Below are 23483 nucleotides of genomic sequence, written 5' to 3'. Positions count from 1 at the left end.
GCATATACCATTTTTCTCCTTTTACACTCTTGTTTGATTTTTTTTTTTTTTTGGATAATAACGAGAATAAAGTGTAATAAATAATTAGGATGATAAAATAATGTGTACAAATAAACTCTGTTAGACATATTAAAGAATGTAACGTGTTAGAAATCTAACAAAATTAAGGTGCAATATATAATCAACGGCTACTGATAAAATTTTACTGAGATCTTTATGATAAAACTCTAGTACGTAATACGCATGTTAACGATGAGTACGAATGTGATTAGTAATGAGTTGTTGGTTTATGTGTCTGAAATCTTGACAAGCCACACTAATTAATCAATAACCAATTTGGAGAGATATTTTGTAGGTATTGAGAATTCGAGTCACGTGGGCGCCATTGCACATATTATAATAGGAGTACATGATCGAAGATTCATATGTTTCACTTTGAAAGTATACTAATAAAAAACACCAAAAGTTGATATGTCTCACTTTTATACTTTTATGGCTTGTTTACTAATCCATAATCAGAATGAGAGGAATTGAATTAAGGAGGAGTTGATATGAAATAGGATCAGAATCATATTCCTATTGAAACCGTTCACAAAAATTTCAAAAATCGAAGTATGAATAGTACTGAACCATATAAGTTATTTACTAATTCACACGAATCAGAATGAGTTGTTTACTAATTAATATGAATCGGAATGAAATTCAATGTGATTACAAAAATGCTCTTATTCTAAAAACCTATTTTAATTGCTAATCATTTTTCATTTATTATTTATTTTGGAAAAACTTTATCTTATTTTTTAACTTTGTGAGAAAAACTTTAATTCTTTTTATTTTGTTGATTTTTTCTTTTTTTTAGACAAGACACCAATTTTGTGGGTTAATCCGAAGGGTAATCTTGAATTTTAGAAATAAATGAGTGTATAATGGGGAGAAAAAAAAAATCAATTTGATTTCCCTGATAACGAGGAAATTCAATTCTCACCCAACTGCAGGAAATCCACTTCCTCCAAATTTTAGAATTAGATCCAAAAATTATGTGGGTCCCACTAATTTTTTAGTCTCGAATATTTGGTGAAAAACGGAATACTTCATAATCAAAATCCACTTCTATTTTTTTGTTCCAATTACTTTACGTAATCATGCCATTAAAGTATATAAATAAGGTGGCACAATCAAACGTTACTTCAACTTGTAAATTGAGCTTCTAAATTAAGCCGAGCCGCTGACTTTGTCCTCTTCACTACTCTTCTAAATTGAACCAACTAAAAATCGACCTTGAATATAATATTGTTCTTGCATACAATTTCCTGGAGGCTGCAAGTGTAATATTATAACAATAATATTGTAAAGGTCTCGACCAAGTCCCACCCACCTTTCACAACTTTGCTAGGGCTCCTATATATGACACAAACTTCCCCCATCGTTAAACTCTCTATTCTTTCAGCTCACTTTGAGGGCCTATTTCTCAACAACCCTAATTCTTAAGCTTGTTCGGCTTTATAAGCTACCCGTAGCTGGAATGGGAAACTGTTTGAGACGCGATTCCGCGATGGTATGGGCCGGAGACGACGACTGGATTGATGTTTCTCAGCTTGAGCCTGATGCTAAAATGGCACACAACCCAGAAAGGCATAGGCTTCTTGGCGAGATAAGATCATATTCATCATCTGCAGCCTCAACACCTTCATTTTCTACTAGCACTAGTAGTACTGGAGGAGATCAAGTGAAGATCAAGATGACTAAGAAGGAGCTGGAGGAGTTGGTAAAAGGAGGAGGAAACATGCAGGGTCTGTCGTCTGTGGAACAGCTATTCGCTCGGCTCGGGATCAACGGCCTTGACGATCATGATCAGTACTATGATGATCGCGATGAGCTGGACCATCATCGGCCCTGGAGGCCTGTTCTCCAAAGTATTCCGGAGGTTAATTAGTTCATCATTCATATCACCATGCGTGTTTGAACGGTGATCATGATCAGAAAGACCTCTAGACGATAGAATTTAGGTCTGAAATTAAAATTCTTTTGTTACGATTCTTTTTTAATTCATACTTTCTTGTATGTTGAGATTCAAATTTTTTATATTTTATGGTCTATGTACATGTGAAGATGAATATTTCTTTTCTTATTTACTTTTTAATTTTTTTTAAATACCTAGTGATTTGGGAGAAAATCCTCAATAGGACATCATAATCACATCATTCGAAAGGAAACTCTCACAAGTGTCAAGCAGGGTATGAAACCTAAATGCATAGAATCTTGTTTGTTTGTAAGCATTACCTTACAGATGATGTGGTCAAGCAACGTGTTGAAGTTTAATCTTGATTTTAGGGACTTTTCAAAAAATAAATTTTTATGAGCCGCCAAGTCCAATATCTTTGTAGGCTCAAGCAATCCTTCACCTGATGTTTTGTTTGGTTGGGACATGATACATTTATTTAAATTAAATTTTGTGAATCATATGACGTATATGTTAATAATTAAATTATTACTTAAGTATTAATTAACGTGTTTATTTTTTATTAGTGATGCAACATATAATTTACAAATGTGGTATAAAATGTTGGTCTGCCTAGCATTAGTCTATATACAATATGAGCAAATTTTTCCAAATACTAATATGTTTTGGTTGGAGGGATATTGGAAACTTTAATCCAAGCGTTTCATTTTGTCACTTGGAAGGATATTGTTCATTGGCAGCCTAGTCTATACCTCTCAGCTCTAGGAGGCCTCTTCATGACTAGTGAAAGTTGATGTTTCACCTTATATATATATATATATATATATATATATATATATTTTTTTTTTTTTGGAAACTCACCTTTTTTTATATTTTTATCAACGTTAAATTTCTTAATCATGTAATGCTTATCGTTGAAGACAAGGTGTGGATTCCTTACCTAAACGGCATAATCCACATCATTAGGATTGATTAGGATTCTTCTTCACATCTATTATGCTAATCATTTTTCTTTGCTTTTCCAAACAAACTATAAAACGGATCATAAATCATAATAAAAGTTAAAAATGACCCAATACCAAACTTGAACTTTACTCTAGAAACCCAATTCACCATTTTAAATTAAATTAGTAGGTATGCACTATCGAAGTTTGTATGTAATAATACCATGCGCACAAAGTTTTTTTTTTTTTTTTTTAATACAATGATATATTTACACTAAAGAAATGTGAGATATAAATTAATTTTAAACTCGTTATTTATAAGATTCAAAACTAAGATTTTTTACATACAAATGCAGATACTCTCACTTATAAGTAAAATAAAATACAACCTAATTGTATATTAAATAATGTAAAATAAAAATATTGAAACAATGATGAACATGTAAAAAATTTGACACCATCATAATATTTTTAATAAAAAATATTGATATTTTACAGCTTCTCAATTTGATTGCCTACACAAATGAGCACTAGATATTTCAGAGCGATGGCCGCTTTAATTATAACCCGAACGACTGCCATCACGCACGGAACTTTCACACGTGTCACATGTGCCAAATGGCTGGTGTAGAAAGCAGGTGTTGGCCAGTTGTGGTTGTCGAGTGGGGTGGGGGAACGGAGAAGGACCGTCGGATCCTTTTTGAGTGGATCTGACGGATTAACCAATCATGGTCGATCAACATGTATTGTGCAGTCAGAAATTATTTAAAATTTAAAATTTAAAATTAAATATAAATAATATTTAACGAAAACTGATTATACGATATATAATAAACAACCGTGATTGCTTAATCCTTGAATCATCACAAAGATCACAAAGAAGATCCGACGAGATGCTTTATGTGGGGAGGGAGAAAAAGGCAATGGATGGCGTTAATGCACAAGTGCTCTCCTACCTGAGTCTTCTGCTCAATGTGAGGCCCACTCATGACAGCTATTACTGCTTCTGAGGGCCCCACCCCACTTCCAAACTCATTCATGGCTTCTCCTACTCTGCTCCCCCCCCCCCCCCCCCTCTCCCTATTTCTCGCCTTTTCTTCCTCTTCTCTTCCCACAATGTTTCCTCCTCCATTTCCTCACCTGCAAAACCCTTCTCTGAACTCCAAGCCTGAAGCTTGAAAACGCTGCGTTTATCTCTCTCTCTCTCTCACATTCTCTGTGATGGTTTCACTGTTTGGAGGGTAAGGAAATTGAAGGCGGGAAGGAAATGGCGTCTCTGAAGCTCACTGCCCATGTCTTTATCCTGTTCCTGAGTGAGTTTCTAACTTATTCTTTTGTTGATTTCTTTACTGGGTTTTGTTTAATTTTGCAAATAGTTCGAGTTTTGCCTTCTTGGTCTTGGTTATAATTGCTCTAGTTGTATTAGTCCAATTGGGTTTTGTGAAAGATTCGTGCTTTTTTAGCTGGGCAGGGAATTCGTGTTCCTAAAAATGTCATCTTTGGTATGGTGTGCACCTCAGATTTTGTGAAACATTCTTGATCTTGATTTCAGCTTTCAAAGAATATATGGTGCATTTGGTATCAGAATATTGAAGTCCTATTGTTGTTCTCAATCTTTGAATCTAATGCTTAATGTAAGGCATAGCGCTGTTTCGAGCAACTGTTTAGAGTGAATTAAGATATCCCAGGTTGTGTTAGGGTCTTGATTGCTGTTTGAGTAGTATAGGCTTGCCCTTATACAACTTTGTAGGACATACATTAGCGCAAAATTGTGGATTGAAGATTTCACCGTAATTGCCATTTTGCTACATTATTGATTCATTGATGCTACTTGTGTTTATGGAGGAACATACTTACCTTTGGCTTAAGGTTTATAATGCACATTGTTAAATAGTTCTAGGATTTATAACTAAAATTCATTAGTTGCCTTTGGTGCCGGACTAGTTTGTCTACTGCTTTAGAACTACTCCCTAAAGTTTATAAGGAAACTATGCGTCTAAAACTTTTCTGATTGTGATTTGTGTAGTTTCTCTGTTTTATTATTACTTACCAATGTCCTTTGTTTTCACTTTATAGGTCTCCATGTATGTTGTTGCAGCACGATAGATTATCTTAAAGATCCAGTCTTGTCGTTTAAACAAAAAGATTCTATGTTACCAATGATCTCTCCTACTGTGACTCCTCAACCCTTTCTTCCCCTTCTTGCTCCTTCACCATTGGCACCATATACTAATACCACCGTCCCAAAATTATCAGGTTCCTCCCTCCCTCCTTATTTGCTCAAGTTAAACTAAATTCGCCTAGGCATTCTGTGGTTTGGTTCATAAGTTCCATACTTTTCTCGTTGATCTGTGTGTGCAGGACTCTGTAGGCTAAACTTCAGTGTTGCTGAGAGTTTGATGACTGTGACCTCAATTGATTGCTGGTCCGTTTTTGCACCATTGCTAGCTAATGTAATGTGTTGTCCACAGTTGAAAGCCACTCTCACAATTCTCATTGGTCAATCTAGTAAAGAGACCAATGTTCTGGCTTTAAATGGGACAACTGCTAAACACTGCCTATCAGATATCGAGCAGATTTTGGTGGCCCAGGGTGCAAATGATAGTCTTGCACGAATATGTTCAGTTCATTCATCAAATCTGACTGATGCATCTTGCCCAGTCATTGGTGTTAATGAGTTTGAGGATACAGTTGATACTTCCAAGTTGCTTGCTGCTTGTGAGAAGATTGACCCTGTGAAGGAATGCTGTGCTCAAACGTGTGAGAATGCTATATTAGATGCGGCTACAAGGATTGCATCAAAAGCTTCTGATGTTTTGAGCACAGATGGTGCTCATGATCTCTTACCAGATAGATCAAGTAAAATCAATGGCTGCAAAAGTATTGTCCTCCGATGGCTGGCAAGTAAACTCAGTCCTTCTCATGCCAAGGAAGTTCTAAGGGGACTGTCTAATTGCAAGATTAACAAGGGTGAGTTTACGGTAAAACATGGTGCTACGTAGAAAATGAAAATTATACTTACTATATTAACAGGTCAAAGCATGGGATATTCATACATTTATCTAGAAGTTTGTTAGAGTTGTCTCCTAGAACTGTATGGATGAATTAGTACCAGTGGTCTAGGAGTATATATTATTTCATATATCTTCTTGTAAACCGTCTCTCAAATTTTTTATGATGTTATCAGTCTCATTCTTTCTGTATTTGAAGGGATTTTCTTGGAAATTCTACAGGTGGATTGCCATTTTTATGAATATGGATTATAGTCATATAAGAGATATCATTGGAATTCTAGCTGTATACCTTCCTCATATTCGGGGCTTACTCCCGTATTGTGAAAGTTGATTATTAAATGATTTTTTTTTGTGTGAGAGAGAGAAAAAGAATGAGGAAGATTAAGAATACTATTAAGTGTTTTTCTCTGTGTGTTATACTTGTTTGATTTTACTTGAAGATGCCACTCCTCGATTGGAGTATCTGATCGTGTATTGTGTCTGGTGTTGCCTTCAGCTTGTCCCCTGGTTTTCCCTGACATGAAGCATGTTGCAATGGGTTGTGGGAATGGGATAAGTAACCGGACTGCATGTTGTACTGCCATGGAGAGCTATGTGGCCCACTTGCAAAAGCAGAGTTTAATAACCAACTTGCAAGCTTTGGATTGTGCTGCATCACTGGGAATGAAGTTACGAAAATCAAATATTACCAAAAATGTGTATAGCCTATGTCATATAAGCCTGAAGGATTTCTCGCTTCAAGGTTAGCACGTTCCTCTTGTCGTGTTTTTTTGTTAGCTAACTATATGTAACCTATCATGGTACTAATATATATTGTGTGCTTTATGCATGTCAAAATTATTGGGATGGATTCGTTCAACTCAGTTGGAAATCAAGGTAATAAACTTATTTCGTTTGTATTATCCAATTATATTAGTATAATCGAAGAAATTCTTAGCATTATCAAAATGTTTTACTGTATTGAAAGAAAGGGGTACATTTTTTGATTTATTGTCAAAATAACTACTTTGACTTTGCCAATGATGGTAGGGTTGTCAATAATTTCATACCAGTGCTTTTGCTTTTTTCTTGTTCTAATCTTGTAAACTGGTCATTCTTTGTACTTTTGCATGATAGTGTCTGGATGTCTTTTGCCGAGCCTGCCTTCCGATGCCACATTTGACAGTTCAGGTGTCAGCTTCCTTTGTGATCTGAATGATAACATTCCAGCTCCCTGGCCCACCTCTCAAGGGGCAGCTTCATCTTGCAGTAAACGTGTGTGCAAGCAAGCTGTTTCTGTTTATTCATTTCCATGGAGTACCCTGCATTTTGCTGTATTTTCTTATGAGGCTGTATTTTTCATTTAGTAGTGCGCTCATGATTTCTGCCTGACTTTGTTGGACTTTCAGATGTCAAGATTCCTGCACTTCCTGCAGCAGCATCTGCTGAAAGTGGTGAGTAAATTCATTCATTAATCTTCATCGATGATGATTTCGCTTATTTGAGCGGTCCCCAGTTGGAGTATGCAAGGCATTCAAAGTTGTGGTTATCCTTATGAACAAAACTTAGGAACTAGTCGCAGAACAGTTTGAGCATTATGTACATACAAAACCAGTGTATGCCGACACTTATACCACGCACATTAAAGGCTAAAGCATATGCTCTGATGTTCTCCAGGTCTATACCATGATGGCGTGATGCTTTCTCTACTCCTTGCTTCCGCGATGGTTCTTATGACGCTTCTGTAATTAACTTTTCGCTCGAGGCAAACGTGTCAGTCCTTGAAGGAGAATTCGTGAATGGTTCGTTGTTTATGCAGATCAGCTAATGGACACAAGACTGTCGTGAAACTATATCTGCGGCGATCTGACTTCAAGTTTGTGCTTCCAATCCTACAGATTCATGATTCTTGCTTGCTTCTGAAATAATTTTTTTGTAAAAAAGTTTAGGAAATCGCGCGTGGTTGATCATATTGTAAGTTGTAACCGTCGTCATTATAAAGATTGCATGTAAATTTAGATTGCAGCCAAAATACAATCTTGTTTTACAAGTGATGAACCAACTCAGCCACCAAATTTGCATGTATCTCCTCACGTTGTAGTTTTTCATGGTGGATTAGGCTTACAGTGGTGGCACATGATGAAATTGAGGTTCTACCATAAAAAGAAGCCCAAAACCATATAAGCATATGGCAAACTTTGTCCCTCACCGATTGGGACAACTCTCAACACGTTCCCGCACGTGTGGTGGATTTTAAGCTTACAGGTGGACAACAACTGGGTGATGTGGAGCGCGTGTGCCCGTTTGGCTTTACACGAGAACAGCCTGCTCTGATACCATGATGAAATTGAGGTTCCATCATAAAATTAATTGGTAATATGAGAAGTAGCTCAAAACTATATAAGCACATAGCAAACATTGTCCATTATCGATGGACAACTCTCAAAGAAAAGCGACATGATTGGACGATGTTCCACTATCTTCAACTCCTCTAGATCTGGAGTTTTTGGAGAACTGGAGTTTTTGGAGAATCAGTCTCATCTTCAATGTCATGATTGGGTCAACCAGGCCAAATCATGAGTGAAATATAGTACATAGAAAATCGAAAACGTACATAGCAGTTCCAAGAGAAATACTTTGAATAATTCCATCACAGAAAATTGGCCAAACTAATCAAATTTTAATTCGTAATTTCTGAAAACTTCAGCTTTTTAATGTCTTCAATATATGACACTTATGTCGTCAATTTTTTATCTCTACATCGTTGATGTTTAATACTAATTATTTTCTGTGTTCGACCTAAATTAGCGGATTAATAGAGAATGAAAAGCAAAAATTAAGAAAATAATTAGTATAAATTAAGAATAAGATGGATGTATGCCATATAAAACAAGAACAAAGAAAAAAAAAAATAAGTAGAGGCCTGGTCCTACAATATCGACCATTCTCAACAGGTTCATGCATCTACCGTTCTCAACGACATTGAACCTGTTTTGTTAGGTTAGTAGAATTTCACGTTAAACACATGGGAACAAATTTTTGGAATGTTCAAATCGTGTCCGTTCATCGTACATCGTGCAATCAGAAATCATTTTAAATTAAATATGAATAGTATCTGATGAAAACTGATTGCACGATATACGATAAATGGACATGATTAGAGGATCCTCCTGGAAATTTTTGCATGTCCATTTTCTTCTTTTGTACTTTTTCTTTTGTTTATGTACCTTATCTATTATTTAATTTAGAGTAATGTTAGGAAGACTAAATTATAAACAAAATTTGCAAACTAAATAATATGTCACCGATAGGAAATGAGCTCGTTTATCAGAAGTATGATTATCTTCCCTCCTATTTACATCCCCTTTTCTCCCCTCCTCTCACATATTGTTTTTTATCTTCTTCTTACTATTAAAATATTAACACAAAACGTTAATGTGACTTAACCGTAACCCTTCAAATATGAGAGGAGAAGGGGAGGGAGACTAAGAAGGGAGAGAATCATACTCTCTTTTATCAACGTTTAAGTAATAATTCAATCATTACTTCTATGTCATTTAATTTACAAAAAAATATTTCTACGAATTTAATCTTTTTAACATTACTCTTTTAACTTATCTAACTCAACAAAATAAAGTACGAAAGTCACTTTCCTTACGTACATGCATGTCTTTCACTTCAGTAATATGCAGCTGATCCTTGTATGCATGTTTGATTAACTTGATTGATTGGGAGAATCTACCCTACAACACTTGATAAATATTCTGTCAGCTTATGTTTATCACTAAAGCAAGACTTATTAATTGAGTACTTATCTTTTTGGAGGTGAATTGTCCGCATTCCTATTTCCATACTCTCCTTATACTCTTATGTGATGTGTGATCACGGTTAAGTCACGTTAATATTTTATATTAAATTTTTATATAAATAATAAAACAAAAAGTAATAAAAATATAAAATGTTGACGTAACTTAACCGTAACCACACAAACAGAAGAACATAGGAAGAGTATGGAAATGTGAGAGTAGACAATCCACCTCTTATCCTTTTTTTGGTCGATAATTGACTTATTACGTACGGAAATGTTTTCTTTTTTTGTGATTGAAAAGTCACTCTCTTTTCAAATTAAAAAAGAATAAAAAAGGGTATAATATACGTCCTTTCCTTCATTCTCACAAAATAGAGAACTTTGTTCGCTTGAAATCTTCCTTTTAATTCTTAAGGAAAACTAATGAAAAAAATTTGAAAACTTTGAATTTTAACGATAAGGACAAAATAAAGGGTAAAGTGACTAGTACTATGATTGATTTTTGAGTGTAAAAATATAATTTTTTTGTTAAAATAAATAGTACGGAAGAGCATTTCGTTAAAATTCTCTAATTCTTATCTATTTGTCCCTATGAAAGAAGGTGGTACTTGATGATGCAAAATCTTGTCCTGTGGCTGCTTAATTACTTAATTAGATGGTATCGATCTTCTCCTATTACTCAGCATCACATGTTGGGCTAGTAGTTAGAACATCAAAATCGTACGTGGTCCAAATTAATTTAATTTTTTCTCTTATTATTTTCGGTTGCAGCGGATATACGCCTTTTCCTTGGATTTGATTTAAATGAACTTTAACGAAAGGGTTTCCCATACTATTCTATTCACTTTAACGAAAAATCATATTTTTATACTAAAAAATCAATCTTGGTACTATTCATTTTACCCTTTATTTTGTTCTTATTGTTAAAACTCAAAGTTTTCAAACCATTTTCATTAATTTTCATTTGATTTTTAATTCATTTTTGGATGCAAATAAAGGAGTGAGTGTTCGGTGTGGATCATCGACGGCAAAGCATTTTTGGCATAGTTAACGCGGGATGCCAACTACATCACTGGCTTTCCGGGGTTGAATAAAGCAAAGTACCTCACATCGGTCATTTCATAAAATAATTTATAACTTATATTAAATAGTTTTACTTTTAATTATGTCAATATTTTTGTATAAAAAATTAAAATATACCACGTTAGTTATCTTACAAAATAAATAATAACTTATATTAAATTATTTCACTTTTAATTGGATCGTTGCCTTTTATATAAAAGCTACATACTTAATGATTGCACAAATAATTTAGTGGGAGATAGTACCAATACTATTAATGTTGCATAGCTACCCATCCCTTTGAAACTTTAACATGGGTTTGCCTTTAGAGCTCAGGTACACATGTTTGTTTCAACTTTTAATGTCGTTTTTTCTTTACCATTTCTCCTCTTGTATTTGTTTTTAGTTACAGTTTATATATTTCTTTTTTCAGGAAATATGGAGTGGGATGATCAGAGGTACTTCTATACAGACTGTTAGACCATCTCCAACTGAAGAAGGGTCAGAGAGCTCGTTTTAGCCCTTTGATATTCCAAGAAATTAATATTTTAATGAAAAGTGTAAGGTTATATTTTTTACCATCTATAACCGAAGGTCAAACATAATTTATTATTTAAATTTAAAAACTACAAATTAAATAGGCCTAATAGATATGATCACAAATATGTAGTTACGCCATGCATGCATAGAGATATGATCATGCATTTATTATAAAGGCCTAATAGATAAACGGTTCTCGTGTTAATAATTTAATCAAAAGACTGTTAATGTGGGAAAAAAAAAAATTTAACCCTTTATAGCATAATTTGTTAACAAATTTAGTTCAAAAGTGATTATTATATCAATAATTTTGATAGAAATCGAATTTTATTGAGAGAATGACGGAGCTGGGGCCTTACAGTGATCGCCCTTCATGGGTGATTCTTCTTTCACCCGTTCACATAGTAAGTGAAGTACACTGTACACCTACTTTCTCCGATGCTATCATCGTGTCGGTTCGAGGACCATGACCTTTAAGAAATTTGTCCGCTCCGACATATTAACTTTAAATCTTTCATAGCCAACGTCCTCTCCGCATTTGCTTTGTAAATTTCTATTTTGTATTTACACCGTATTTTTAAGTAATTGTTATTGGTACTTTAAAAATCTCATTTTATATTTCAAATTTTTTATATTTAAAAAATACACGTGTGAGAAATGTAGAATAAAATTTTTAGAATACCAATAACATTTTTTTTTTTAACTTTTTGTTAATAGAAGAGATGAGATTCATATTTAGCGAATTTTCTCTTCCAATAATGAAAAAAGAAATCTGCACAGTTGATTATGACGTCTTCCTTTGACCTAAAAAACCTAATCAATTACGCTCTTTTTTTTCGTCGAATTGGAAAAACTAAAACCCTAATTATATCGTAATTTGTTTACAAAATAAAAAAAAAATACTAATAAATCATAGTACTTGTCGACGCACTGTATTAATTGAAGCCTAAACACTGGTGTCCACGGAAAAAGTGTGAGAAAATGAATTCGTTCTCTAACGTGGATTATTAATGCAGCCTCAGAACATATACTTCCCCGTGGCACACTGCTACCCACATATACCACCACGTTTTTCGTCCAGAAATGTCTCAAGACCAACTCCACCAACCCATCTTAGACTCCGAACCGGAACCGGCAGCAGAACCCTCCAGCAATGGAGACGGTGTGGACTCTCTACTCGAGAAGGTGCTGTCCGACACTCAATTGCCCCCATTCAAGCGACTCCGCATGGCCACATGGATCGAACTCAAGCTCCTCTTTCGCCTTGCTGCCCCCGCCGTCTTGGTTTATGTCATTAACAACTCCATGTCACTTTCCACTCGTGTCTTCGCCGGCCACCTCGGCAATCTTGAGCTGGCCGCCGCCATTCTCGGCAACAGCGGCATCCAACTCTTGGCCTATGGCCTCATGGTACAATTATCAATATAACTTTATGTGCCCTACGGTTTGTGTTATATATTAGAATGTCAATTATTAAGATTAGAATTCAGATGATGAACGTTTTCAATCTGCTCGAGTGATCACATGCAAAAATATTTTAGAATGAGAGTATGACAACATAACATGCGATCGTGTGTGGTCATTCTTATCTCTTTAATGATTTTTTTGGTTTGGTTCTTGTTTCTTGCAGCTAGGCATGGGAAGTGCAGTGGAGACTCTATGTGGGCAAGCCTACGGTGCCCAAAAGTATGACATGTTAAGCATATACCTTCAAAGAGCAATCATAGTCCTCTCCCTCACTGGCCTCCCACTTCTGGCAGTCTTTCTCCTCGCAAAACCCTTGTTGCTTTTACTCGGCGAACCAACCGCCGTGGCCTCAGCCGCCGCCGTCTTTGTCTACGGTCTCATCCCTCAAATATTTGCCTACGCCATAAACTTTCCCATTCAAAAGTTTCTCCAAGCACAACGAATTGTGGCCCCAAGTGCTTACATATCAGCAGCTACTTTTGGGGTGCATTTATTGATGAGCTGGGTTGCTGTGTACAAGCTGGGTTTAGGGTTGCTAGGTGTTTCTCTTGTTTTGAGCTTGTCGTGGTGGATAATAGTTGGAGCCCAGATTGTTTACATCTTGGTGAGCAGTCAGTGTAAGCTGACTTGGCAGGGTTTCAGTGTGCAAGCCTTTTCTGGGTTGTGGGATTTTTTCAAGCTATCGGCTGCATCGGCGGTGATGTTGTGCTTGGAGGTTTGGTACACTCAGGTGCTAGTTTTGATTGCTGGGTTGCTAAAAAATCCTGAGCTTGCCCTAACTTCTTTGGCCGTATGGTAAGAGCTAATTAACACCACTCTGTCTTTCATCAATTAATTAATATCTAATGTTATCCATTTTAATTTAGTGTAAAGCTAGATAAATTAATTTTTCAAATTAAATTTGTAAATTATATGATGTGTCATTAATAAAAAAATAAATATGTAAATCAGCATTTAAGTAATAATACAATTATTAACAAACTATGCTATATGATTTACAAAATTTGATCTAAGAAGTTGATCTCCAGATGGCGGGCTGTAAGTTAGCAAGTATTATAGTTTATTGCTATTTTTTCAGTTAAGTAGAAAAATATTAAATTTAATTCTTATAAATTGTGAGTTCAATGTCAAATTGATTTTGCATTGTGTCTTAGCTTAGGTTTCACGCTACCTAGTGCAAATAAGAAGCTTAAATTATATAAAATTACTTTAATTATGGATTAAACTACAATTTCATAATTCATGTTTTAAACATTGCAATGTCATACATTCGTTAAATTTTCTTTCAAATTTAACTGTTAAATGATGACGTTGCAAGAGCAAGGCCCCTCCTTCTCCAACTGAAATATTAAATTAATTATTAAGAATTTATTGATTTTTTATTTAACAATTAAAATTAATAATTAAAAAAAAAAAAAAAAACTCTCTTTCTCGCTCACTCGCACCTCTCACATGTCTCCCTCACTCACTCTCTGCTCTCACTTGTAGAGAAACAATGGCAGCCATGGCTGCCGTGGCCATAGACACCCTTCACTCCCACTCCTTCCACCCAAAACACCATCTTCCACAATCTGCCTCCCTTATACTATTCCAGTTCTACCCCCATCAACCATATTAATTCCACCATGAAACCCTGCACATTCTGCAACTCCATCCAAAACCTCTCTCTAAATTTCCAATCTTTTCTCTTATTCTTCTCTGCCACTCTCCTCATTTGCTTCACTAAATCCGAACTCCAAACTTCATCACTCATTGTACCCTTCAAAACCCAACAAATTACATCTGGGTCCCTCCCAAAAGTCCCCGAACAAGCTTCCTTTCCACCACAATGTCACCCGCATAGTCACCGTCCCAGTGGGAATTCGATGGTTATCGACACCGGAAGCGAGCTCTCCTGTCTTCACCTGCAACAAAACCCGGAACTATAACACATTCGATCCGACCCGGTCCACCTCCTACTCCCCCGTTCCATGCTCCTCATCCACCTGCACGAACTGGACCCGAGACCTCACCATACCCGCTTCCTGCGACTCCAACAAGCTTTGCCATGCCACGCTCTCCTAAGCCGACGCTCTCCTACGCCGCCGCCACGAACCGGAATTCCGTATTTGGTATTCGGGTGCAGGGATTCAACTTATCCGGCGAGATTCCCACAACTGTGAACCATTTGACCCATCTCTTCATATCTTCAGTTCGAGGCGAACCGTTTTTCCGGTTCGATCTATGCCCACGGCAGCCATGGCTGCCATTGCTTCTCTACAAATGAGAGCAGAGAGTGAGTGAGGGAGACAAGTGAGAGGAGAGAGTTTTTTTTAATTAATTTTAATTGTTAAATAAAAAATAAAAATTTATTAATACTTAATTAATTTAATATTTCAGTTGGAGAATGAGTGGGCTCTGCTTCTGTTATGTCATCATTTAACAGTTAAATTGACAAAAATTTTGATTAAAATATGGAATTGCAACGAATTCATAAATTAAAATATAACATTACAATATTTAAAATATAAGTTATAAAATTTTGATTCGTTAATTAAAGTAAGTTTTGTATAATTTATTCAAATAAAAGTAAGTGGACGAGTCAAAATTGGGTTTGACTAAAGGAATATAAAAAATAAAAGAAAGTGGACAAGCATAATTGGGTTTGCCACCCTGAGGAGAGCGAGTCCACAAGTGAAGGAATATATACCTTCTCCCTAACACAAAAGGACACATGTCATGAGTCACTGCCAAATTTTTATCAAATAGAAACATCAATCAAACATATACGGCTCAACCCTTTTCGAAACTGCCATATGCAGCTCCAAACGACATAGAGACATCTTCCGCCCATCGTATCCTAATATTAATGAAAGAAGAACTTACATGTTGTGTGGTTATTGTTTTTTTTCTCATTTTATTAAAGCATGATGTGACGAGCGATATAAAATAGGAATATACATATCACGCGTAAGAAAAATGTCTAAGAAATATATGCTATGAGCTGAGACCCCATTACATGCAACTATTCCATTTCATCCCACAAGGGGAGTATATTTAATTACTTGCCGATCATATAATACAATGTCTACATGAACCCTAATTAGGATCAACGGCAATATTTTTACTATGCATAAACTAAAAAGAAACAGTTGATCCTAAACTTCCTTTGTTACTTTTCATTTCCGACTAACCTTGACTGTTGGATATATATTACTTCCTTGCCTAACTCCATTTTGAAGTGATGTATGAAGTTCTTGTGTCCACATAATGCTGCACATTATAAACTTATTACTTAATTTGTACAAAAGAAAGAGTAAAAGCCTTTTACCGTAAATGTGCAGCTATAGTTTACTGATTTAAACAAGATAGCTGATAGACAATTATTGAGAACGTTAACGAAAAGTTTTCGGTACTGTTTACTTTAATGAAAAATCATATTTTTACACTAAAAAGTCAATCATGGTACTATTCACTTTATCCTTTATTTTGTCATTATCGTTAAAACTCAAAATTTTCAAGTTATTTTCATTAATTTTCCTATATATAAATCTGCAGCTATAGTTTCATGATGCATACAAGCAGACAAATTATTTTGTTATCGTCCATTATATAGTACATGTAATAAGAAAACCGCGTGGCCAAATCAAATTCGTACATATGTCATATAGTATACACGTCCCCTTACCTCGTTAAATTTTATCGATTTCAAACCGTTTATTTTCAATCGGTTTATTTTTAAAGTTTCACTTTATAAATTGATAAACATAGTGTTCTAAATACAAAATATTCAAGTTACATTGTGACAATCACATTGGTAAAAGACTTTGGATTAAATTCCTTTGTAAGAATGAATGATCTATTATTGGAGATTTAAAAATAAATAGTTTGTATTGTTGCAAAAGAATGAAAGTTCTTCTCTCATTTGAGATTAGTCATTACCAAAACTTTATATCACGCCTAGAAACATATATGCTCAATGCTTTTCAAGAATAAACAGTTCAGATTGTGGCAAAAGAATGAAAGCGAACCCCATTTCTTGGGATAGGTATAAATGCATGATTAGCTTGTCCATGGTTTTACTTAACGGTGCATGGTTTCCCCTTGTGCAGCATGTCGTTAAATGGAGTGTTGTTCATGGTTTCAGTCGGGTTCAATGCAGCTGCAAGGTACGTACATATATTGTTTTGTAAAATATTGGTTGGATTAATTAATCTAGCTATTGTGTTAAGCCATAATTAATTAAAAATTTTAATTGATGGATAAGTAGATCTATAATTACAAATTAATTGATGGGGAATTAATCAATAAAATACATGCATGCACGTATGCAGTGTGAGGGTGAGCAATGAGCTAGGTTCTGGGAATCCAAAGTCAGCAGCATTCTCGGTTATAGTAGTAACCTCGGTGTCCTTAGCTTTTGCTGTTCTGGAAGCTGTGGTTGTGCTCTCCCTCCGCGACGTAATCAGTTATGCCTTCACCAGCGGTGAAACTGTGGCCAAGGCAGTCTCGCACCTCACTCCATATTTGGCCGTCACTCTAATCCTCAATGGGATTCAACCAGTCCTATCCGGTAAGTGCTATCACACACACACACACACACACACACACACACACACACACATATTGTTGGAAATTTAATATTTGTTATTATATTAAAATTAATAGTTGAATAAAAATTCGAAGCAATGTCTTTGGGTGGAAAAATGTCTCCCCAAATGAAGAGTTGCAATTTTAAAACTTCATAAAAATAAACACATGCGTTCAAAAAAAGGCATCTCTATTTCTATAAGTAGGCAAGTCCTACTGAACACATATGATATTACAATAGTATGTAATGTGAGATATTCCACCGTGTTGTCATTGCTATCGCACTACAAAATAATCATACTAATAGTGCACATATATGTTACAAAGAAAGTTGTGGTTGTCTTTAGTGTCCTAACTAAGAAATCTGGGTAAGTATAGAGTCTAAAGGCAACAGGTGCTAGAAGTGCTTCTCATAGAAAGGACTAGTCATTAGGCTTAAAAGCAATCACAATGAGGGAATTGTGGGAGTAGATTAGTTATCTTTGAGAAATGATCACTTCAAAAGAAGAAAAAAAATTGCTTTTAGAAAAAGATAATGTTGTGAATTAGTTTACAAGACGGGTTTCAAATATCTCTTAGAGTGAGTTAGTTTAAGGTATTGAAAGGTTATAGAACTTTGAAAAATACTTTAAATGTGGGGGAGTTTATCCAAACATATAGGCAAATTACTTATTAAGTCTCAATATATGTTTGGAGGTCTTTATGTTAGAGATAAACTGCTCTCGGTGAAATCAATTTTCATGCATGGATATGAAGTTTGTAATGGCTCTAGATTGTAAATAGTCAACCTAATGGTACCAATTGTAAAGGTTCAACTAGAGATTACATATGTTGTATCATCAAGGAGAATGAGATAAAATCATAAAAGTTTGTGATTAGAGTAATCATAGTGGAAACCCAACCAATTAACTGGAGATCTCAAGATCTAAGTTCAAAAGGAACAACTAAATTATGACAACTCGAAGTAGCACAAATGAGATATATTCTACTACCCATGTCTTGTGTTGATAACAGTGTTGTCTGGCATTGAGAGTAGGTTAAACTTTGCTTTTAATGATTCTTATAGCTTGGAATACTTAAAAGTCCAAGTAGGGTGTTGCTGGATATTCTTAATGGAAAGTCACTTATCTTGAATGTGAAATGAGAGACCGTTTTTATAGCACTCATGATGAGTCAGAAACTATTCAAAACCGAAATAAACACAAGGAGCAACCACGGGGCGTTTGAAAATATGTTGTGTGATTATTATTTAACACTAGTTCTTGTTTGTATGTAATCATTAAACCTGTATTTAAATCATTTTTCATGATAATTGAACTTGTATTTACATAATTAAGGATATAATATATATGGTGATCATTGTAGGGGTGGCGGTTGGGTGTGGGTGGCAAGCATTTGTGGCATATGTGAATGTGGGATGTTATTACGTAGTTGGAATTCCATGCGGCTGTGTTCTTGGATTTGTGTTCGACCTTGGTGCTGAGGTACAGTTTACCAACTCAATTATTGCGGAATATATAATATTTTACAAAATAAGAAGCTAAATGAAGCAAAAGATAATCTTGCTCGACAAGGAAACAGGGGCAAGTGAACATCTTCTCAAAAAATGAAAAAGGAATTAATTAGATTTCGACACACATATGTATTATACAGGGAATATGGTCGGGGATGATAGGAGGAACTCTAATGCAGACCTTAATTTTACTGTGGGTAACATTTCGTACTGACTGGGAGAAAGAGGTAATTTCAGTAATCACTATGCTCATTTCATTCTGTATAGGCAGCTTGAAGATTAAATATTAAATATAACATTTCTGTTCTGTGTTAGTACTAAAAACTTACATTAGAATTGTGACTACGATGTAAAATTATTATACTTGTACATTTTCAAATTATGAATGAGACGCAAAATATTGATATGTAAAAACCCATGATTGGTGTGCTGTATACTAACAAATGAGCTCAGAGAAATTTTTTTATAATATATTTGTGCAGATTATTTGATAAGCCCCTAAGATAGCCTCCTCAATAGTTCATTTACAAATCTTAATTAAGATGTACTTTTGGGGCACTGAGTTATTCAGGTGGACAAAGCCAAAAGTCGCGTGGAGAAATGGGATGACAAGAAGCAGCCTCTACTAAAAAGTTGATGGCGTCACAAGTTTTCAACAGGCCACGAGTTTTCAACATGGAGAAAGCTTGGATGCTGAAAAAAATCAGTAGCAGCTTTTGTTGCTAGCGAATTATAGGTTAACACATGTTCAAATAATTGATTTTTTTAATCATAATTTGGACACATGTTTATCCGTGATTCGCTAGCTGCTGATTTTTCAACAGTCAAGCTAGGTTCTTTCAACATACCATAAGGTCACGAGTTTTCAACAAGTCATAATTGCTGGCTCGGCACACCCAATGTCATTGTAATAAGGACGGATTCAAATTGTTTTAATGCATGCTTTTCAACTTCTGATCATATTCAATTTTCCCTTTTCTTAGAGAAAGATATAGAGTTACAGAAATGGTAATCTTCATGAACAGATACAAATAGAGGAGAAGAAAATGGGTGTCTTGTTCAGAAGAATACGTAACTTTTGAGATTCATTAATGTCAGTCACTAAGAAATTAGGGCTTGACCCATTCGCACATCGAATACAGATAAAAGACAAACAGATAGCATATTGCACAAAAACCACACCACACCGCCATGAGAAGTTTTTCGTTAGTTTGTGATCGTCCTACTCAATTATGTATCGACGAAAGGCAGGCTGGCGCATCCCCCAACCAAGGGAGTGGTTGCGTTCAGTATGTCCCCACACAAATTGCATAGTATTATAAATAGTTACTCCAGGTATCACCCATCCGCTAGAGTCCCCTTTCCCTAACAGAATAGCGAACCCTTGGCACATCTTCAAATTTTTTTTTTTTTTTTTTGGGGGGTGGCGAGGTAAAAGAGATTGAGGGTTTAGTGGTATAGTGTGTGAACAGTAATTCAATCTAAACGTACGTGTAGTATTTGATATCCATTGGATTAATCTCGTTAATGTTTGTCTAAATGCAGAGACTTGGGATTCTCACGGGTCTGAACAAAATTAGGAGCATCTCGGCTGATACATGATGCTGAAAGAGACCATCTACTTAAACCATATTTTGATAGTTGGACTCCTTTATTTCATTAAAGGAATAATTTAACCATCAACCATCACATCATGTAATCTTTAAAAATATAATCTAAAAACATGGTCTCCTGGCATTTTCTGGAGCACCTCAGGCAACACAAGTTTCATTAAGAATTGTATACCTACCAAATCTATATGTCATGTTAATTATAACAGGGCCGCCGGCCAGGGGTAGGATTCGTGTAATTGGTAAATAATTAAAGACCCAAACATATACATTTTTTTCTTATTACAAACGATATTATACACTAAATTACAATAAAGAAAGAGAAGTGTTTTGAACATGAAACACAGTGATTTGAAGCGAAAATACCGAACCTACCTGGACAATCCAACTTGTAATTTTAGAAACCCGTAGTTGACTTATTTGTGGACATTTTTCCTGACACTAATTAATTTGGCTAATTGGATTTAGTGGCCACTTCTCCAAAATTATATGAAATAATGGACAGTTAATTAGGACAGCAGTACTACTACTGCAAGGCATCATGGGAACTTGGAATTGGATGTATAATGTGTAAATGCGAGGAGTGTCTAGAGGGGAAGTTGACTTCTTTGCACAAACTATGAATATCTTTCTTGTCGATGGGTGAGTGGACATTAATAAGTTATATATGGCTTAATTTGGTGCTTGACTAATTACTTTGTGCTTTGCATGTCATTTCGAAACGTACAAAACGAAGGATAAAGGACCTCCTGAATTGTATTGCTGATTAGTATAACTCGATCATTTTGTATAGGTAAAATTTTAAAGATGTCGCTGTTTTAAACTTTATTACATTTGGGGTGCAGGATTAGTAGTCAGAGACTCAGAGGGTGTTTTCTTGGCTTCGTTCGTCAGAAAGTTGGCCAATGTTTTCTCCCCTTTGCAGGCTGAAGCTATGGCGGTTCATGCGGGGTTAGCTTGGACGGCGGAAAGCGGTTTCCAAAATTTTATCTTTGAGAATGATTCTCTCCAGATCACTTCGCCGTTGCTGGAGCCTTCTAGCAATTCGAGAATGGTTGGTCCAACTGTAGAAGATGCTAAGGCCTTGCTTAGATTGATCACTGGAGTCACACCTTCCCACGTTTACCGCCAAGCTAATGGAGTGGCCCATTGTCTTGACAGGATTGCTCTTCAGGTTGATGAGAGTTGTGTTGGATTGGGGATCCTCCTCTAGTTATATCAGGCCTGATTCTGGAGGAGAGTCTTCCTCATTTCTAACTTTGCCGTTTGACTTTTGTTAATTAGAACGTGCCGCTTCTTTCAAAAAAAAAATTTACATGCCCGTTTAATGTACGTTTTTTGGTGATCGCTCGAACACAGATGATTGAATGAAATTAACCCATGAGATCGCTTTAAATCAAACCAAACTGAGATACGTCTCATATGACATTCTCAAGTTGTTCTATATAAGAAAATAAGTAAACTCTATGGTTTTATATCATATATGGGAACAAAATTCAAAAGCCCATCGAAATTTGGTATTTATATGAAAATAGATGGATGAGAAGAAAGTAAAGAGATATGATTAAAACTATTTAAATCAGGTAAGCAAAACTGGAAGAGTTGCATTGACAGTTCCCTGATCTCCGCGGCCAAACAAGGTCATGCAAGTTTTTAGTTGATTAAAAACTCGCTTATAAACACAAACCCTGGCGGCAGATATACCTAGAAGCATGCTCTTCCTCAACTTCTTTAATCTCCTCCCAATCTTCACCTTCAGTTTACGTATTCGAATCCTCAAATTCGAAGGCCTTCGCCGTGTTTCTGCTTGCTGCAACACTTTGTAGATCAGGAACTGCGCCCGTCGATGATTTACATCTTCGGGATCTTCCCTGTCCAACTTCGAGTAGCCGCCGTAAGACTTTCTCATCATCACAGCCATTTTCTTCGAAGGAAAAAAATATCCGCTCACTCACTCTGATTGAGAGATGAGAGAGAGGGAGTGAGAGAGAGCGAGAGCAAGAGAGAGGTGTTGTAATATCAGTTATGCTTATGTGAGCTCAGATGGGTTATAATTAAGTGACGTTTTAATTTATAGAGAGAGCATTGAAGAGTTGGTTTGCTGATGAAGCAATGCATGTGCACTACTAATGTTCGGTGCAAAAATAATGCAGAGAAAAATTGCAGGCACTGAGCTGGCCTTTCTTCATCATCTCATTTGTGTGAATTAATTAAAAAACCAGTTTTTTTTTTTTTTTTTTTTTTTTTTTTTGTTTAAAAAGAAATGAGGTAAAGCAAGAAACCTTGCGAACAACCAGGTCCGCGCCAAACTAACCTTTCAATACCGTATAAACATATTCGGAAGAGTAAGACCTATATTAGTAAAACCAGTTAAACTAAACTTTTTTGTTTATTTATGATCATATGATTTAAAAAGGGAAAATGTTAAGGAATTACACTACATGCGAGCGTGCCACTATGATTTAATATTCAAGTGTAATGTAAATCCAAGATCAATGGGGAATCCAAGGATCTGGGCCCTTGGTTTTGGATCAGATGCCAATGGATGTGAGTTAATTAAAAATTAGAAAAAGGAGTCCTGTCACTGTGAAACCATGTGGGTTCAATTAATTGGATGATCAAGAAAATCAGAGCAATGCTTATGGAAACTTGGGGAATCTCATTTCAAAAAGGATAAAGCTTTGAATTATAAATTCTAAAAATTAAAGGATATGAAATTTGATGATTAGTTTATTATTTAAGAATTGATAAATGTGTTCATTTATATTGACAACACATAATTTAGTTTGTAAATTTAGTCTTATTAGCATTACCTTTTCATAAATTAAGAATTAGTTCATGCATTTACTTAAGGAAGATTTAACGAAAAGTCTGCGGTACTGTTCATTTTAACGAAAAACCACACTTTTACACTAAAAATTTAATTCTAGTACTATTTATTTTACCTTTTATTTTATCTTTATCGTTAAAACTTAAAGTTTTCAAGTCATTTTCATTAATTTTCCTTTTACTTAATT

General features: G+C 35.3%; 5 protein-coding genes across 6 annotated transcripts; 4 read left to right on the top strand and 1 right to left on the bottom strand.

Annotated features, from left to right (window-relative positions):
• Positions 1-1552: 1552 nt before the first annotated feature.
• LOC137728616 (uncharacterized) lies at positions 1553-1933 on the top strand. The gene has a single exon (XM_068467348.1). The coding sequence runs from the start codon at positions 1553-1555 to the stop codon at positions 1931-1933; it is 381 nt and encodes a 126-aa protein (XP_068323449.1).
• Positions 1934-3980: 2047 nt separating this feature from the next.
• LOC137729676 (uncharacterized GPI-anchored protein At1g61900-like) lies at positions 3981-7972 on the top strand. 2 transcript variants are annotated; one of them, XR_011068026.1, is made up of 8 exons: positions 3981-4217; positions 4981-5160; positions 5266-5874; positions 6415-6660; positions 6783-6891; positions 7035-7172; positions 7307-7351; positions 7575-7972. XR_011068026.1 is itself a non-coding variant. In XM_068468680.1 (8 exons), the coding sequence occupies exons 1-8, from the start codon at positions 4172-4174 to the stop codon at positions 7643-7645; spliced, it is 1347 nt and encodes a 448-aa protein (XP_068324781.1). In that variant the 5' UTR covers positions 3981-4171; the 3' UTR covers positions 7646-7972. The 2 variants fall into 2 exon arrangements, 1 of the variants encoding a protein (XP_068324781.1); XM_068468680.1 differs by having other exon boundaries at positions 6783-6794.
• Positions 7973-12278: 4306 nt separating this feature from the next.
• On the top strand, positions 12279-19806 carry LOC137729558 (protein DETOXIFICATION 40-like). Its single transcript, XM_068468533.1, has 7 exons — positions 12279-12717; positions 12938-13569; positions 16866-16922; positions 17088-17326; positions 18709-18827; positions 18997-19083; positions 19428-19806. Exons 1-7 carry the CDS (start codon positions 12391-12393, stop codon positions 19491-19493), a joined length of 1527 nt encoding a protein of 508 aa, XP_068324634.1. The 5' UTR covers positions 12279-12390; the 3' UTR covers positions 19494-19806.
• Positions 19807-21104: 1298 nt separating this feature from the next.
• On the top strand, positions 21105-21679 carry LOC137728615 (uncharacterized). The gene is made up of 2 exons (XM_068467347.1): positions 21105-21108; positions 21312-21679. The coding sequence occupies exons 1-2, from the start codon at positions 21105-21107 to the stop codon at positions 21677-21679; spliced, it is 372 nt and encodes a 123-aa protein (XP_068323448.1).
• A 366-nt stretch (positions 21680-22045) lies between these two features.
• LOC137728614 (uncharacterized) lies at positions 22046-22387 on the bottom strand. Its single transcript, XM_068467346.1, has one exon. The coding sequence runs from the start codon at positions 22385-22387 to the stop codon at positions 22046-22048; it is 342 nt and encodes a 113-aa protein (XP_068323447.1).
• Between the last annotated feature and the right edge of the window lie 1096 nt (positions 22388-23483).

The sequence above is a fragment of the Pyrus communis genome, chromosome 3 (assembly GCF_963583255.1).
Source record: "Pyrus communis chromosome 3, drPyrComm1.1, whole genome shotgun sequence".
Classification (NCBI taxonomy): Eukaryota; Viridiplantae; Streptophyta; class Magnoliopsida; order Rosales; family Rosaceae; genus Pyrus; species Pyrus communis.
Note: the sequence above shows the minus strand (reverse complement) of the source record. Positions and strands in the feature narration are given on the sequence as shown.